The sequence below is a fragment of the Mus musculus genome, chromosome 11, assembly GCF_000001635.26.
Source record: "Mus musculus strain C57BL/6J chromosome 11, GRCm38.p6 C57BL/6J".
NCBI lineage: Eukaryota > Metazoa > Chordata > Mammalia > Rodentia > Muridae > Mus > Mus musculus.
This window is the reverse complement of record NC_000077.6, coordinates 42616192-42636114: the sequence shown is the minus strand read 5'-3', so window position 1 is coordinate 42636114 and position 19923 is coordinate 42616192. Positions and strand designations below refer to the sequence as shown.

The 19923-nt window shown below is 38.4% G+C and overlaps 1 protein-coding gene across 6 annotated transcripts in view; it reads right to left on the bottom strand.

The window, feature by feature from the left end:
- Positions 1 to 3523: 3523 nt before the first annotated feature.
- Positions 3524 to 19923, bottom strand: part of Gabrb2 (gamma-aminobutyric acid (GABA) A receptor, subunit beta 2) — a 213077-nt gene continuing 196677 nt past the window's right edge. For 5 of the 6 annotated variants that reach the window (NM_008070.5, NM_001362649.2, NM_001362646.2 and 2 more), the window contains one exon: positions 3524 to 9571. In NM_008070.5, coding sequence (NP_032096.1) covers positions 9224 to 9571 — 348 coding nt within the window. In that variant the 3' untranslated portion in view covers positions 3524 to 9223. The remainder of the gene's footprint in view (positions 9572 to 19923) is intronic. The other variant, XM_030245560.1, reaches the window with a different exon arrangement.

Here is a 19923-nt window from a genome sequence, read left to right as displayed (position 1 = left end):
GAATAACAATCAAAATATCTAGAATTTGGAAGTTCTTGGCTTTTCAAAATACATAGAGAATAAGAAAAATACTAGACAGGAGAAGTAGCTCAGGTGGTAACAGAGCTTACTGCATATGTCTGACAACCTGAGTTTGATTCCAAGAAACTACTTAAAGATGGAAGCAGAGGACCAGTTCTACAGTGCCATGCTCTGAGTTCTGCACATGGGCACCATGCGCACTATTACTATAGATAAAAAGGAAGCTTGAGAATGAAAATGTTATTTTATTCTTTTCTTGTTCCTGACTTCCCTCTTAACGTGAGGCCCTCAAAGCTGCACTGAAGCTACAATGAGTTGGGTTGCAGCAAAGCAAAGGGGCTGAATGCACAAGGTTGATTGTCAGCAAGCTGGGTGAGCAATGCAAGCTCTATGCAGCAGACGAGTTCCCTGCACACTCTATTATGCCATTGTAATTACATCACATACTACATGGTTGGATGTGTCAGGACCTTAACCCATTTCCAAATTCCATCTTTCCTTTCCCCAATTACACTTCCTTTCTCATTGGTCTTTTCTTGGGGGCATGAAGTGTGATACCAGATCCTTCAGGTCACTACTGTGAATTGATTTCCAATCTGTTTTCTCAACTTCAGTATTACTGCAGTTAGGATCAAATTTTCACCTTTTTTTTGTCATTTCAGAAAATTCTGGATTAAGGGTGTGTGTGTGTGTGTGTGTGTGTGTGTGAGAGAGAGAGAGAGAGAGAGGGAGGGAGGGAGAGAGAGAGGTATATGTGTGCAGTTATGCATACTCATGTGTACTCATGTGGAGGCCAAAGGATAAATGCCTTATTGTCTTCTATCTTGATTTACTTGTTTAAGACAGACTCTTTTACTGAACCTGAAACAAGATTGTGTACCAGAGACAAGAGAAAACTTTGCAACTTTCTTTGAAGTCACACACACACACACACACACACACACACACACACACACACACACATACACACACACATTCTTGAACAAATTTTCTTAAATTTGAGCAATGGCAGCCTCTGTGAAAGGAGAGAAGAATGATCCTGTTGCAGTTACAGTGTCATGGAACCTTGTCTATGCATTTTCTTAGAGGTCGTGAGGTTGAACTCAGCTCAGGCACTGTAGTTACAGAACCCACTTGAAGTTCTTGCTTGAGCACATGAGAAGGGATCTGGATCTTTCTGAGCAGTCCATGATTTTCTGAAATGGGGGAAAGTCAGTTTATTGGTGGTAGTCAGTGGGAGATTTCTTGTAGTCTAAGATTAAGCTACCAACAAGGGACATGTAATCCTTCAAAATGCTTTAATGGTACTTCTTAGATAAAGTATGTCTTCCCAGATATGCACTTTCTCTTATAGAAAGTTTCTACTAAGTTTACGGTTTCTACTTACTGCTTCTACTAACCTTTCAGTATTATGGTCTTTAAGACATAGGGTTACAGGCTCTACTAATTCTTAATTCAAAGTTTGTTAACTTTCAACATGTCTCTTTCAGGGAATATTAAGTTGTCAACAAATTCATCTTCTTGCTTTTCATATCACTTCAAGCTCTAAACTGATCACAGACTATCCAGGTCCTGACTAGAAACACAGCAGTCAGTCTTCTTCCTCTTCCTCTTCCTCTTCCTCTTCCTCTTCCTCTTCCTCTTCCTCTTCCTCTTCCTCTTCCTCTTCCTCTTCTTCTTCTTCTTCTTCTTCAATTCGATATTTACTTTATTTACATTTCAAATGTTATCCCCTTTCCCGGTCCCCCAGAGCTTCCAGGAATCCCTATCCCATCTCCCCTCCCCCTGCTTCTATTGAGTGTTTTCTCCCACCCACCCAACCCACCCACACATACACACTCCTGCCTCCCAGCCTTGGCATTCCCCTATACTGAGACAGCGAGCCTTCTAAGGACCAAGGGCCTCTCCTCGAATTGATGCCCTACAAGGCCATCCTCTGTTACATATGAGGCTGAACAACAATATCAACCAACCTAAAGAACAACAATATCAACCAACCAGAAGCCCTAGAGCTCCCAGGGACTAAATCAACCAAAGAGTCTTACTTCTTAAATGAAACCACACTGACAATGGTAAAGGTCTTTGTTGCAATAACTCATTCTGATTGCTTCTTTGGTTGTGGTCACAGGCCTCTCTTGCTTTAGCAGCATGCACATGGCAGGGCTTTGAACCTGGTCTTCTATGTTCCGCTGTGCCATCTTCCTAATGTTGTACCATTCCTCCAGGTCATAGCCAGTGAGCAAAGTTTAAGTTTTTGATTGACAGGTAACTTATTGTCTTTCTTCCTAATCTCTCTGAAAAATTGTCCCAGTTTACTTTAAAAGATACCTTTATTTGTCTCAATGCTGAATATTTCTTAGCAGTTTTACCCATTCTCATGAAAATCTCTGACTTAACACACACACTCAAACACACACACACACACACACACACACACACACACACACACACACATGCACACGTGCACGTGTTTTCTAGTGCAATTGTGTTTCGTGTACCTAGATTTTGATTTGTAATACAGCCATAGAGAACAGAACCATCACACATCCTATAAATATTTCCTCTTTTCCATATCATCTACTCTTTTGAGATCCACAACTTCTTTAAACTTGTGACTTTACTAGACAATTGTGTATGGGAAGGACACCTCCTTCTGGGTAACATCTTCCACCAAAATCATGTTGAAAATCCCAAAATAAGTAAGGGTGGAAGATATTGGATTTGTCACTAAAGTATCCATTGGAGCTAAGAATCTCAGCTGGGTCTGATGGGCAGGATCATGAATGCTCATCTCTGCTTTCCCCATGTCAGTAAACTTGTGGCTAGGTCTGACACAAAAGTTTCTTGAAGAGTGATCAAGTGAACAGCAGACAAAGCTGTCCCCCCACCTCAGTGATGATGTAGAAGTCATTTGTGAGAATTTGAGGAAAAGCCCACATTGGATTTCTATACGCAAGCAATATACTCACTTTTTGTTGAGCATGAGTTACATTTTCTATTAAGATTATTATAAGGGTTCAGGGATTCTATCCAGTCATTCATCCTCAGATACATGAAGTCTTATGCTTATTATATCTTCATAAGGAAAACCCACCCAGCTTTTAATTGGTTATCTCTAACCTATAATAATGATAGCTCAACTAGTAGAACAGTAATTTCTGAGACAATTTAAAGATGTGAAATGTATCTGTGAAATATATGCTGAATGTTCAAGGGTGATAAATAAAAAACAGTCGTGATATATTATTTACAGACCACTTATTCATCTCCTCCTGTTTCAAGCTCCATCATTTCATATTTGCCCTATAAGTAAGACAAATGTATACCTCAATTTACAGACAAGAAAGCTGAGAGTTCGTGTATTAGGTGTGTGCATAATCATTGCTTGTAGGCATCACAGAAAAATTAAACTTGAAGTCTGCAAGATAGTGAGTTCAAAGCTTATAAAAATCCCATGTTTCTCAGAAATTATTACAACATAAGGCACACACAAGGACATTCATACAAAAAAGCCACACATAGAACTTTTTGCTTTTATTTATATTTCTTAGGTCAAGAATTACACACTAGCCAACATTATTATATATTTACATGCTGAAACTGGCTGCAATTAGTTGAAATTCATGAAAATAATTCTTATGTGCTATTCATTGATAATCCTCTTTTGAATTTTACTACCGCATGTATCCCAGAGATTTTTAGAAGTCCTGATGTTAGAAAGATGTGAAAACGGATGCAATGAATCCTGCTAGTGCTTTGTATTTTCTAGCCATTGGGGAGTGAGCATGATGTGTGTGTTCAGAAAGGCTACAAGGTCGTTGTAAGGCTGATAATCACTACATTGTGAAGACACTGGAACATCACTTCTTATAAAAGGACAGCTCAGAACTATGCAGGAACAATTCCATAACAGAACTATTTAAACACCCATGCAAAGAAAAAATTGTAAGTGGCATGGAATTTAAATTATAAGCAACTTTGTTTGAGTGAATTGTGTTTAAAATGGATGTGTGTGGACTCTTAACCACTGAACTAAAGCATAAAATGAGAAAGAATAGAAGCTGATGGAAATGTTGGCTTGATTCAAGTGGAAAGTGATGGGTGTGGCCTCAGACGGAGGTGATCTGACAGGGAGTGGCATTTTGCTTTAGAACTCAAAATAAACTCTTACTTTTCATCGTTTTGGATGTTTATCACAAAAGTACTTCTTAAATCAAATTAAAAATTGATGTCAAAAATCTTGCACATATCTAGAGAAATGTTCTCAATGAATTTCCCAAAAGTAAAGCTACTTAAGGGTACAGCTTTATTTGTTTCCAACTTAAAAACACAAACACACACACAAACAAACAATAATTTTCTCAGGGCAGCTTCTGAATTTACTCTCTATTGACTCTTTTCTATTTTTTAAAACCATCTCCCTACTGCATTTGGAAAAATTATTTAAACTTTGGTGTGAAGCAGTGACTTTTTTTTCTCATTTCCTTTCTTTCTTTTGTTTTTTTTTTTTCCCCTTTGCTTTTGAAAAATAATTCTGGAGTCTTTGGTTGAAAGGAATAATACTATCTAAAGACAAACATATACTAGCATATACTTAAAAAAAAACAAAAACAAAAAACCTCTTCCAGCATGCATCATATGTAACAAATTTCTGGAGCTGGTACGAATAATTCTTGTGGTTGTTATCTGCAGTGCTGCTATAAATGTCTACTTTTGGGGGACTAGCTATAGTTTGCAAACTTTGGCTTCTTTTAATCTCGCATAGAAAAACTATTCAGTTAATCCTAACCACTTCTCCTTTTTTCCATTTACCATTTTAAAAGCATCTCTTGGTTGTTAATATGACGCCAAAACAAGGCTACATTTCCCACTAAGAGGGAGAAAATGGGAGTGAAAAGCAGAGAGTAGACGATGCTCTGTGGTGTGTGTGTGTGTGTGTGTGTGTATTCATACCTGTATGTGAGAAACAGCAGTGGGAACACTTATGTCTGGGATTCCCAAATCATTTATGTAAAAGGGTGTTTAAATTACTCTGCCAGGGCACTGCAGTAAACATACTTAGTAAAAAATAAATAGATAAAATTAAGACAAAAACCCTAAGCAATTATTTGTATCTATTGACTATTAATTTACAGCATATTTAATTATGTACATAACATAGCACGTCGATGTAAGCCATAAACAGAATTAGTACATTGCCTTACCGTAAAATACAAATTAGAAGTTAAAAATATTTAAGAAATCTGTTTAAATATTTACACACTCTCAGTGAAAGTTATGGTTGCTTACATAACAGATTCTGTACACTTAGCAAAATGGCATGATTGCTACAGTTGTAAATTTCCCTGACCATCATGGTAAGGGGTAGTTTTTTTTTTTTTTTTTCCTCCTCTCAAGAGGATTTTTCCCCATTTTCCTAATTTTTTTTTCAATTTTAAATCACCAATGGATAGTGTTATCTGTGTCCTTTAAAAGAACAAATGGATATTTGACAAGCAATGCAGACACTAGTTAACATCTCATATTCTGAGGTACAGTACTATTGTAGAGTCAAACTGTGCAATGTTCTTAGGAACTGTAGGCATTGATTTGCTGAGAGAGATGTTCAGTACCCTGTATTATTTATTTCAGAATGGTGACTGTTGGCTGGCAAATTTAAAAAAAAAAAAGTCATATGAAGGAAATAACCCTTTGTTTATTCCTTTTGTTTCTGACATATGAATGCATACATATGCATGTGTGTTTGCATGGATCTCTATATACACATATACACATATAGATATGTTATAAGACCTGTCTGTGTTGATGTTTTCAGTTGTTGTTTTTGACCATGAAGTTAGCTATAAGACTGAAACACGGTGACCTACAGAAAATGGAGTTGGTCATAGTTGCCGATTTAAAGCAGGTCTTCCTTAAAATGTCTGTGGTTTCTCTCTCCATTAGAAACGCCACTGCACTTTTGTGATGTCTTGTGCTTCTGTAAGCTTGACAGATCACTGCTGTGTGGTACTAACCCTAGAATGTAGTGTCTTTTGGTTTTTTTTTAAAAAAATCATTATTATTATTATTGTTATTATTTTACTTAGCACTGCTCTTTTTGAAATGAAGAGACAGAAAGACTAGATGACACCGCTTGAGTCCTATCCCCTGTTGTTAAATTGCAGTAGAAATAATTGTAACATTCCTATGCAAACACATGGGTATGCTGCATGAGATTTCAATTCGGAGGTGCATTTCATACCTACAAGCAGTCATGTACAATATATATATATACAGATTGAGATCAGAGATTTTGTTTAGACAGTGCATTTGAGAGTCAGAATTTGCCTACTAATTTCTCAAAGATGAAAAAACACCTTAATTGCTGGCTATCTGGCTATTGTATAATCAAAAGAAAAAAAAACTATACATATGTATAAACGGATAGTAATACCATTTCAAGATTGCCCAAACACACCTTGGTGGTCCGTTAGTTTAGTTACTGAGTAACAAACTAATTGGTTTTCCCAGATTCACCAGACCTAGCGCCCTTTCCTGCATTCTAGTTCAACTAAATACGTAGCTTTAAAAAATTCTACATGGACTGCTATTTCTGGACGGGAGGAGTCAGTGTTCTCTACCTACGTGGATATTGAATGTCAACATATGGTTCACTCTAGGGCACTGATTGCAAGGTCCCATCTTTTCTCTGCATTAAGTTAGACCAGAAATCTGTTTGCTGGTCATAAGCATGTGAAGCCCGCCCTGTGACGCTGCTTCTCTCCATTTTGATCTAAATTATATGATTGACTTCCCTGGACACCTAAGAGTTGGTTACAATCACAAATGACAATATCAAGGATTTTGTTATGGCTTTTATGGAAATTGCTAAGGGGAGCCTAGGCTTAGGCTCTGAGTTGTCTTTAGAAAAGTTGTTTCCGAATGGCATGTCACGGTGTGCCCCTGAGATTAAGGTGACGCTTCTTCCTGTAGTTTTCCATTCAGAGGTCACCCCTGCTGACAAGGGATAGGCACTTTATTACTGTGATCCCCCTTATATAATTTCGTAGGAGAAAGCCCTGGAGAAATTTGAAGAATCTTTACTCTGAGCACATGTGAACATCCTCAGTCAGATCTGTAGTCCTATAACTAAAACTCAAAAGGGTAAAGCACATAATTAAAATACAGGAGCCAAACATGCCAATATTGATTGGGGGGAGGACAAAAAGCAAAACACAAACAAACAACAACAACAAAACAACAAGCCCCCCCAAAACCTACCATCCCATCTTTGTTAAATTTAGAAAATGAATGATGAACTTTTATTTATATTTCTGGTTTCCCTTTAATTGTTGGAATAGAAGCACACAATAATGTTTACTATCCTAGGGTTGTTAATCATGAGGGGAAAGATTCATCTGCAGAATAAAACCAGCCTTGACCCCTATACACTTAACTGGGGACCCTACTCTGAGGACAGAATTGTTTTCGATTGTTTTAAAAATAGAAGTAGCAAAGTCATCCTCTGAGGTAAAGGCCAATCAGAGTCAATTGTATAGAAAACATAGTAATTTAGTATTTTCTATAGGCAAAAGCCAAATAGGACCCCCCTCCCCACTGACAAAAAATAAAATATATTACCCTATTCTCTTTTCTGTAAAGAATGCGGATGTCCAATATAGAAAGATGCACAATGACATAATTTGAAAGGCAGGATAATGACGATCCACCACAGCAGCCATTGATGCCAGTTCTCTTCACTTCTGTACCATGAGCTGGGAGGGCAACACTCACTCATCACAGCCCCGTTCTAACCCTCGTGCCCACTACTTTCCATGTTTTGCTTGATTAAGTAGACTGCAATATATACAACGTAAACACCCTTTAAATGATCAAACCCCACTGACCCACAGATTCCATTTGTGCATACACAAGCCTTGAAGAATACAAAAGAAAAGCCAGTTCACAGGGTCTCAGCAAAGCCTCACCGGGGCTGTCTCCTAATAGTAAAATGAGAAATTTTGAAAGCAAGAAAAGCTGAAGATGATGAATAATCCTTTCGGGTAAAGAGCAAATTCTCTTTTTAAAAATACTGTATTTCAGTCAGAAATAAACCCAGAGGAGGACGATGTAAGGGCAGCTGACACTGAGAAAAGTGACCTGCTCATCTGTGCTCTATATTTACTGTTAGAATGATTCTCAATATAAGCTATCAAGGTACTCCTAATTCCCTCCACTTTTCTATTTGATAGCTACTTTTTGATGAGAGAAATGATTTATAAAAATCCTCCTAAAGTATGCTAAGCTCACAAGGGCAAATCAATCTGTTTCCTTCTAGTCTTTCTGCTCAGCGCTGGGTTCAGACCAGATGCTGTGTAGCAGTGACAAGGGTCACACTTGGTTGTTTCACTCTTTCTTAACCTCGGTCATTTCTGGACTTTGGACCGAGCTCCATGCTATTAACTTTTATTTTAACCACCTTGGAAACAGCTTTTTGACAAGATGTTAACTTTGGCTGCTGTACATGGTCTACTCAGAGATCTTCCTCCCCCTAAGGCCCACATGAAAGACATGCTTGCCAGTTCATTGTAGGCAATCAAACAGACCAGATAAACTGGATTCCCGAGTCTCTTCTTTAAAGCTGTGTCCCACCTCCTTACTTTCATTGTGCTCAAAATGCATATGAATCTATTAGACCCTTGAGAATCACCACTCCACGACATCATCATCATCTGGCTCAGACCTCAAAGTCCATATTGAAGTAGCATGTTCGCATTATTGCAGAAAATGTTTCATAAGCACAGTTGGTGTCCCAACGGCATGCCAATCTTAGGAACAATGATGGAAGGCGTTTGGAAATGACTGTGTCTCAGAGAATTGACTGCCCATGCTATTGAGCTTTCTAGTATCATCTAGAATTTAGATAATAACCCTCTAAGTAGGCTGTGTACTAAAACTGGTAAAGTGGAATACTTCACACTTGATCTTGCCAGCATGTGTACAAATCACTTGCATTGTAACTGGAAAACCGCGAGGACCTTAGTGTATTCCTTACTTAGTAGAAGCAACCCAAATGGTATGAAATGGACCACAGGATAGGCCAGCAACTAAGGTATTTTAACATCACTTTTGTCCTGGATTGATGTGTTTTCCAAGTCCTACATCAGGCTGTACAACTGTTTGAAGAGGAATCCAGTCCTTGCTTCTCACGGAAGGCTGTAGTTTAGTTCACATAATAAAGCCAATAGACGATGTTGAAGAAGGAAAACACCACAGGGAAGAAAATGCGGGACCACCGATCAATGGCATTCACATCAGTCAAGTCGGGGATGGTGATTTTCAGTTGAGAGGCACGTCTCCTCAGGCGACTTTTCTTTTGTGCCACATGTCGCTCCAGAGCGTTGCGGCCAAAACTATGCCTAGGCAGCCCAGCTTTTCGATACTGGATGCTGGAGGCATCATAGGCAAGCATTGTGCTCCTGGGGTCTCCAAGTCCCATTACTGCTTCGGATGTGGCCATCTCGTTTTTTATCTCAAGCGTGCTGAGTAAGATGTTCTCATGGGGGTCCATCTGCAAGGAGGAAGAATCAGAAAAGGTACATCTGAAACCATAAGCCGTTGCTGATGCTCTTACCACAAGGAACTCTTACAGGCGCTTTACGGACTGTACATCACAGTGACAAAGAGAGCTAGCTTTCCTACTGCAGTGTGAGACTTTTAATCGCTGCTCTGCCACTATGAGGTATTTGACTTTTTAGGTTTCTCATTTACTTGATGGTATAGATTAAGTCCCAGAGGATTCCTATAAGGTAATTATAATAGATTAGCTAGCACCGGCTTCATAATTTCTACTTACCCCATGCTGAGAAATAGAAGTCAAGAACCATCCCTTCACATAATTTATATTATTTATTTGACAGAAACAGATGCACAATTCAACTTTATTATGTATGGTATAATGGTAGGGAATTAGTCACCTAATTATATTCACACATTTATGTAACATATATTTACTGACTATATTTATTTTGAGAATCAAGCAAGGTATAGCGACTATCATTACATTATTTTTTTTCTTCCTTTCTGGTCATGTTGGGCACTGTACCTGGAGCCTTTAGCATTATAGGAAAGTGTTCTACCACTGAGCTACATGTCCATCATCTTTATTTAAAATTATAAAATAAGAAAAAGTAAATTCAACTTTTTGTGCATTGGTTGAGAAGTAGAATATTTTTGTATGTTCCTCAAAAATCCTACATGTATATTTTCTTTGAGCCATTGATTATGTAAGTTGAGCTTTATATTTTATTCCATTGACTATGACTGCCATAGATATTAACATGATTTGTCACAAAATACTATTGTCACATTGACCCACTCTAAAATATTTGTTTTAAAAATATTCCTGCTTGAGGCAAGATTTAATAATCTGAAATTTTTCCATGGGCTTGGTTTCCAGCATGCACAAGGTAGCTTTCAAGCAGCTGAAATCTAGTTCCAGGGGATTCAGTGCCTTATCCTGGCCTCCATGGGCACCTCACACATATGTTACATGTACAGATCATGCAGGCAGAACACTCACAAGCATAAAATAAAAACAAAAACGTCTTTAAAAATACAAAATTACTCATTTATGTTACTAACATGTAAATTACGATGCTATATATAAAACAAGACTTAATAAAAATAATAAATAAATGAAGTAAGGAAAATCTGGCTAATGATATACGTGATATACAGAGAGACAGAAAATATAAACAACTTGCTACATGATACAGTAGTGTGAGCATGGATTATTCAGAAAACAAAATGTAACAAGGACTACATATTAGTAATTAGCATTCAGATGTATTTTGATGGTCTTATATGATAATTTCAAAACTAAGACCTTTTGAGAAATAGATGCTATAAAATATAAAACATTCTGGGGCATAATAGTTGACCAATTAATCTCTGTCCCCCCCTTTGTCAAATATTCTGTATTTGTTTATGGTATAATTTTACTTGCTGGACTAATAGACTAGAGACTATACTATAATAGGCTAAACAACAATGCTATTCAAATTATTTTGGGAACATGATGAAATTTGGAAATGTAAATACATATATGACACAAGAGTACTGACTCCCAAAGCAGTGATTGTAATGACTGGTTAGTTCTCTGCCTAAGGAAGAAAAGGGGCACTGAAATGCGTTTGCTGTGCTCAATTCTCTGCAGCAACGATTGCACTGAATACTCAAAAGCTTCCTTATAACGAGGCACTGTTCTGTTCACAGGTAAGGGTGTTCACCTGAACTTGCCTCCAAGACACTTGATCCCTAGGGAAAACTATATACTCAAAGCTTCATCTTTTAAGAATTCAGATTCACAAGTGAGAGATTTGACTGTTCACCACTCCCTGCTGCTCCAACACACACGGCATCTGCTCCATGTTATTTGTGTTTGCTGTGCTTTTTACCCAGACAGGAAATACATTTTAGCATTCAGATTTTTCTCTAATGGTTTCTCAGAGCTTCTTTCATTCCAACACCAGGATGTTTGCCTTATTACAGAGTGTTATAGTATTAAGAGATGTTTCAAATTAGTTGTTGGCTTGGCTGTTAATTGCGTGAATAAATAGCAGCAACCATATTAAGAGTATTGGCACCCATCAAAAGTAATCTTTTCTAAGTTTTACACAAATTATCCTTGGATGATATATTTAACTTCAATGAGTTTCTATCTTATTACGTATGGAATCCAAGAGTTGAATTCAATGATCCCTGGAGCCTTATCACGTATTTCTCTTTAATTTACAAATTCAAGAGATCTGTTCAGTGTGATTAGCAGAGTGAGTGTTATGGATAGTTCCAGTGCTGAGGACGATTACACTGCTGCAGAGTCCGCATGGCAAGAACAGTCTCCAGACACAACACCGGGTACAAATCAAACTGTAGTTTTCCATGTGCTCTTTTTGATGTTAGAAAGCTAAACATTCCTTCATCTATAATGAAGAGAGCTAAGATAGGATGTGGGGAAACGAACTGAAAGGAAATATGTAAGAAGGTAGACATTAAGGCACTGTTCAAACTGGTTGTCATGAAGTGTGTCCATTATAGTGAGATACATGTGAATACCAGAGCATGGAAAATAATGATATTAATATTAACAACAACAATGAATAACCACGCCATCGGGAAAGGCTACTGCATTGACTTAAACATACTGCCTTACATGACACATAGAGAGCACTCCAAAATGCATAGCTGATTGTATAAAAGTAAAACCGCTGTTCTCTGAATAATTAAATTTGAACTTCTAGAATAGACTCAGTTGATGATCTTTCCCTAAGTAAACACAATCATCTCCATCTTATTGGAGGCCTTGCCAGGCTGAAGAGAAAAGTCGTGGTGGAGAGGAGTGAGGCATATGGAATACCTGTGGACAACTGATGAGCTGCTACTGTTCGACAGAGACCCCTTCTCTAGACGACGGTTTGTGACTTTCATCTTCTTTAGAGTCAGGTTTTCTCTGTGTAGCCCTGCCTGTCCTGGAACTCACTCTGTAGGCCAGACTGGCCTCAAACTCTGAGATCTGCCTACCTCTGCCTCCTCAGTTTTGTGGATCAAAGGCATGTGTCACCACAATTGGCTCAAAATACTTAAACCATAAATTATTACTCTCCATCTAGATTCAATTACCTAGTCAATAACAGAAAAGAATTAATTTATCTAAAACATCATTTTCCAGAAAATCCTTACCCATGGCTATGAAGATATGAAGTAGGTAGGAATAAGGAATAACCATCTTCATATGTAATTCATTTCTCAATTAACAGGCAGGAAAGAGACAGGCCAGTTGTAATTCACTGTGATATGCTTAAAGTTCAGTGACACAGCTCTGATTTTCCCAGCCAATTCTCGGAAGACCATTTTTCTCCTTCATTTGTTCCTGTTTTCCACAAGGTCTACTTTATAGGACTCATCTTCTCTTTCCTCTTAAAAGTTGAGTTCCTCCCCAAAGAGCACTCCTCAGTGCCCATTTGTTCCATGCTTGGGATCACCAATATGGAGAGTGCTCGTCAGGTTGTTTGTGGGTTCAAAGAGCACTTAGATCACATTCTCTTTTCTGCCACAAGGCAGGTTGTTGTACACTGTCCTGTTTATGACTCTGTATTGTGACAACTTTTGCTTATTCAGGTACTACCCTTGGAACTAAGTCTTAACCTCTGATTTCAATTCTACTAAATGTCAGGGAAAGGATCAGCACCAGCTTTCTGGTTTTTTTTTTTGGGGGGGGGAACTGATCAACTGTAATGTAAAATACTTAGGCTCTCTTTGTTTATAGCAAGCATTCAACAAACTATAGCTAAGATTTTTATTAAAAATTCAATACAGCTGATTACTCCACAATCTCTTATTATCTGTGTGCCTTTACTATAAATGGAACATCTATGGCACACTGACCCTGCCCCCCCCCCCACACACACACACACTAAGGCTGTGTAAGAGTGAACAGAAAGATCATAGAAGCCAGGGGCACTAGATTCCTGCAGTGGAAGAGTATTTGCCAGACATGACTTGGCTGTTACACACATGATCTCATAGCAGCTGTGACGACATGGACACCAGCTCTACAAGATTACCCCAGTCAAAAACCAGCATGGATAAGAGCTTCATGAAGCTCCATGCCCAGTTGAGGAGAGATATTGGCAATTGATGGCTTTAGGCAGAGGGAGAGTTTTTCTTCAGGTATATGGCTCATGAACTTCTGAGCAAACCTGATGAAAATTCTCCATATTGGCCAGCCCAAGCATGGAACAAATGGGCACTGAGGAGTGCTCTTTGGGGAGGAACTCAACTTTTAAGAGGAAAGTGAAGATAAGTGCTCTAAAGTAGACCTTGTAGAAAACAGGAACAAATGAAGGAGAAAAATGCTCTTCCTAGAATTGCCTGGGAAAATCAGAGCTATATACCTAAGCTTAAGTTGATTATCCCACAACCATATGCATACAGTTAGCACTAAGGGGAATTAGTAGGTTTTAAAAAGGGGAAGTATGAAATTGAAATCAAACATGGTAGGGGAATAAAAGAGAAACTGTATGGGGGGAGGGAATGGGAGTAGAAAAATAGGGCCTAGAGGTCAAGGCCAAAGAGTGACATAGTCAGTACTACAGTGGCAGGGATCAGGGACAGATGACCAGGTTTGTCTTTCCTCCTGATATATTAGTTTCATTAAAATTCTGATGATAGTAAATTATACTAATTTTCTTGCTATTTGTTGTTTATCAGACAACACTTTTTGAGGAAGCATAAAAGGAGGTCTGACTATGTCACTGTCATATCTTCAAGAATCCTGCATTGTTCTCATCACAATGTAGATGTTCAGTAAAGGGTGGTTTGATGTAATTAATTTTGGGACAATATAAAATCTAATTCACCCCTTTGTGAGTCATCAGTACATGAAGTCAATGATTTCATATAATTCTAAAGAGCAGAATGCCCGGGAACACCTCTGCATCTCTCTCTGCCCCCAAGATTTCTTTCTCTATTTGCATAGGTGTTTTTTTGTTGTTGTTGGTTTGTTTGTTTCTTTCTTTTTCTAAAATAGAAGCACTATACTCCCATGCTGCCCAGTGTTGCTTCGAGAACAGATCCTTCATTCTTACAGAGAGAAGAGCATTTAGTGACTAACAGCTTGAAGTTGAAAATTAAGCATTTTATTTACAGAACACTTTCAGTTGTCCCAGAAGCCACTTAGAGCTGGCCCTGATCCCACACTTGGAAAAGAGTGAAGAGGAGGCAGAGCAGGAATTAGATTTAGGTCTGTTTCACTTTCCCTTGCTGGAGCATGGAACCAGTCTACATCGGTGGGGCAGTCGTCTGGAGCCTTGCACAATTATCCAGAGGAAGGACTGGATAAGAGTGTTTGGAGCTTACTGTGTCGCTAAAGGTAAGAGCTAGAAAAACTTGTGCTAACTCCAACACATTTAGGTGAGAAGAGCAGACATCTGTTTTCTGTCTGCTTATCATGTCTGGTCCACTTATTCTAATTTCTATCTGAAAATACACCTTCCAAATCTCTCTTCTCAGTTTCTGTGTGCCTTGTGCAAGTGTACTTGATTAAGTATCTTCCTGATGCTGTGATTGGCTGAGTAATAGATATATAACCTTTTTATTTATTTATTTATTTTTTTTTTTTTGCCGGTGGCACGTTGTGAGTCCTCAGATGAACCCAACAGAAAAAAATATACTCAACCAATACCAGTGGATTTACACATAGAAGCAGATGACCCTGAATCTGTAGATTCTGTTGATACATTTGAAGTAGAAGAGGCATTCATGGCTTACAAAGTAGTCAACACAGACAAGGATGCTAAGAAAGGCTATATCCACCCTTCCTTTATTATCCACTTCCTTCCTCTATCTTCTCTATTTACTTTCTTTCCTCCTTCCTTCTTTACGACTCAATTTCTTTCTACCTCTCTCACTTCCTCTACCCTTTTATCTTATTGTTTCCTTAAATGAGCATGTGTTGGGTTTTATGTTACCCAATACTCAAAGGATACTAAGATGTGACTCGTCTCATTTAAAGGTCTCAAAGATTCCATAATACAGGCAGAGCAGGAAAGGAATGACGGACATTTTTGTCATATGAGTTTCCCATAATTCCAATTGCAAATGAAGTAATCCAGTACAGGAGCACAATCATGGCATGCAAAGCAGTGCTGAACTTTAGTATTTGGACTAGAATCAAAACAACTCAGAACGTGCTAGATCTGAGAGCCTGTTTGTTAAATTGGTGGCAGTGTGTTTCTTTGAGTGGCATATTGCTTCTTCCTCAAAGGGTGTAAACCATGTAAGGACCCAACTTACTGGCTCATGGCTCAATACAACTAAGAAGGATGGCAGGCTCTTAGCATGTGTAAACACGTTTTAAATGGTAAAGGTAGAAAACTTGAGACACATTACCTCAAAGTTTCTTTCAATTCTCTACTGTTTATATAAAAGCAAAATTAATATTAAATTTTTTAGAAAAATACAAATATCATTTTTATAAATGGATTTTAAATTCAATAATGATTATCTTGCATTTTCTTTGGAGATATTTGTTGTTATAAGATAATATTTGTTTATGAAAGTTTTAGAAAGAGATTCTCAAAGTATTTTAGACTAGGAATTGTTGAGAGGGTAGGGAACAGATGATCAGGACAAATGAATTGACTTGTCTAAAATGTTGCATTCATAAGTAATAGAAAAGTGTAGCATTGCTGGGCTGTGGGTCTTAATGCAGTATTTCAATACTGCCTCCAACCTATCTTAAATCTACCAGGGAAACGCGACCCACCTGGTGGAATGGAAGATGAGAAGCTGTATCCCTTGCTCCTAAGCTCAAATGTCTATCACAATCCCTTGGAGGCCTTGTTAGAGCAGATCTCTGGCTTCCACTGTTCGGATGCTTGAATCAGCAAAGTCGCAACGCATCTCAGTAATCTGCATTTCTAATAAGTTCCCAGGTGACACTGGACTTCCGGTCTAGGGTCTATGCTTAGAAAAATGCATCCCTTAGACAGGGCACAATGTGACTTTAAAGGAGGAAGCAGCAGAGTTCAGAAAAATGTTGAAAAGAGAAGTGGCTGTTCGGAGTCTACAAACAATCTAAAGAGCAGCCTTCGTAGGAAATACTAGAGCAGCCTTCGTAGGAAATACTTGTAGCTACCCTTTGTGCAGTATTTCCAGGAAATAAGCAACACAAGCCAAGTTCTATGCAATTATCACTTCTCTGCAACTTGACAGAAGCTCTGTGAAACACGGATCATTAATATCTTCATCTTAAATATGAGAATATAAAGAATATGGCTAGAGATATGTCTAGATGTATCCTTAGTAAGCTTTCAGCCGTAATCCTGTCCAAGAGATCCTCCTAGGTGTTTAATTGTAAATTCTCCAGGCTGAGTTTTGTCACTGAATTCCTTCTCTGCATACTACCTTTAGATGATAATTTTTTAAAAAAATTTGAAGACACTGCCATTGACCCATGGATTTTATCTAATTAAAAAATAAGTTTCTTCCTTTTTTCTCCTCCTCCTCCTCCTCTTCCTCCTCTTCTTCCTTCTCTCCCTCCTCCTTTTTCTCCTCCTCTTCTGACTCCCCCTCCTCCCCCTCCTCCTTTTCTGACCTAACCTTTCCTAACTGCCTCTCCTCATCAGAGCAGAAAAGACACGTGAAACCATACTCATCTAACCTGGTTTCTGCAGAGGACATGAATGAGAGCTCATTTTCCTTTAATGTACTGCTGTGAAGTCCATTGCCCTGGAAAACACACCAAAATTATGAAACTATTCTCTCCTGCTATTTCTACCTATTCAAATAGCCATGGGCAGTTTGTTAATAGCAGCTGAAACAAGATGGAGAAAAGCAAAAACAAACAAGGGAAAGAAAGAAGACAGAGAGATGGGCAGGTAAACCCACATGTGCAGATGAGTTGTTTTTGCATTGTGCTCTTATTTCAGGCTCTGCTTCTTATTCCCCTATTCCTTTGTAAAAACACACTTGTTTGGGGAGGTTGTATAAAATCACCATTATCAATCAAATCTGTTGTTTCCCATCCAATGCCACTGTCTGGAAATCAAGATGCACCTGGAGCTGCATTTTTCAATCAAGAGTCAAGTGCCGGGTTTGAGAGGCAGACGAGATTCTCCTGCAAGGATCCTCTGAGAATGAAAACAGCTTGTACATTATCCATTTGGCAGATCTACTGGCTGCAGAGACACCTCTGCTGACATGGCTTATAGCTGACCCAGGGAACACTGCCACAGACACTGGTAAATTAACTCAGGATATTTGGAATACAGCTTTGTTTCCTTATTGCTGTCTGCTTATCAACATTTTTTCAGAGAAAGAGGACTGGACTGCTAAAGGATTGCATTTTGCTTGTTTTTTGTTTGTTTGTTTTGTTTTGTTTTTGTTTTAATAATAATACATTAAGTTCTGAAGAGTGTGACTTGCTTTTTATAAAATGATTGTTTAATTCCAAATTGGCTTTAGACTCACTGATTCTTTGCCTGAATGCTATTTATAATTGACGTATGATCTACAGGGACACCCTTATGTTTAAAGTCATATACAGAAAAACAAGTCACATATCTCATTGGCAGACTAGACTCACAAGCTTACATGAGAAAGGAGCATAGAGCTATTTTAAAATTCAATTCACAACTGGCATTACCCAGTACATGAGAAATTGCAGATAAAAACAGCTTCTAACTATATAGTTTCCCTTCACTGTGCCTACTGAGGGTAGGAGATCTTGTTTTATCTTCCATGAAATGGCACTGTGGCCCGTGAGACTTAAAATGCTAAGGCAATGAACCATTAAGCACCTGGGGATAGCCAATGCACTCTTTCTGGAGGTGGAAATCCTCTGAAAATACCTAGCACACGCTTAGTATTCTGTGAAGTGAAAGAAAGTTCAACCAAGCAGAATGTGTAATGGGAATTTTAGCAGTGCAAGTGAAGGCCAATGCTGTTGATTCTTCAAGTCCTTGAACCAAAGTGAGTAGAGAAACAGCAATCAAAGTTGGCATTTAGAATTTGGGACTGGATATAGGAAGAACACTTCACAATATCTACGTAGCTTTTGTCTCACTATATATGTATTATGTAGTATATAAGCGTGTGTGTGTGTGTGTGTGTGTGTGTGTGTGTGTGTCTGTGTGTGCTACTTCTGTATTTTCCTTCATTTTAAAATATATTAAATTAGTGCCACAATTGCTTATACAAACAAACAAACAAACAAACAAACAAAACCCAAACCAAAACATGGTATATTGAATCTATAAGAGAGTTAGATAATTCTGGAAGCCAGACTGTGGAGACCTATTACATGGGACCAACCAGGTGCTGAGAGATAATTGCTCTACAACCATACTTGTCTGTGGACTCCACAATAGCAACATCCCCAGCACACAACACACTGACAAAAAGGTGTCATTTATAACACAAGCCAGAATTAATATAAGGTCTGCTTTCTTTAATTAATTTAGTTACTACCATCAAATGAGAACTACCCTTTGCATCATAAATTAGTCCATGATTGCTTCAGGCATAGTTACATGCTTAAAACTTTTTCTGGTGTTGATAGATAATTAGTAGAGAATGTACTGCGCTAATTATTTTCAGTCCAGAGTGAAAAACAAGTAGTATGCAATAGATTTCAGCATCTTTTAAATACAGTGACACTTAATTATTGTTGCTTTGATAATTCTTATTTTTTGACTAGATATGAAGTTTCCTTAGTAAACAGCTTTTATGTTGTACATCTTCAATCAGTGCAGTCGTTCCTTATGATTGACACCTGCTATGATCCTAATGTCATCAGATGAAATGTTTCTGCTTCTCTCACAAAAAGATTCCACCAGGTTAGCAGATAAATGCATTGAGCTAGGGGATGGCTCATTTTCCGAGAAGGTGGATCTTTTCTGAGGAAGCAGAAGCAGAACTCAGGGTAGGAAGGAACAGATGAAGTCTCTTCTCTTCAAAGCACCCTGCTAACAGGCCTCATAACACCTGCAATCACTGCAGAATCAACCGGTGAACTCCGTGATAGGCATGGGTGTCTACAGAATTGACATTCTTACCCTTTAGATCATTCTCTTAGATTAACTGCCCTTTGCAAAAAATTTTAAGCATTGGCAAGAATGTGAGCTTCAGCAATGACAGCAGATTCCTATTTTGACTTTCGCTCCCTCTCCTGCTCCCCACCTCCTCCAGCTCTTCCTCTCTTCTCCAGCTCCTCCTTGTCCTCCTCCTCCTCTCCTTTGTGCTCCCAGTCATCCCCTTCTTCCTTTTTTCTAATTCTGTCTTGCTTTTGTGTACCCCTCCTCTCTTTCTCTACACCACTTCCCCTTCTTCCACATTTGCTCCTTCTTTACCCTCTTCCTC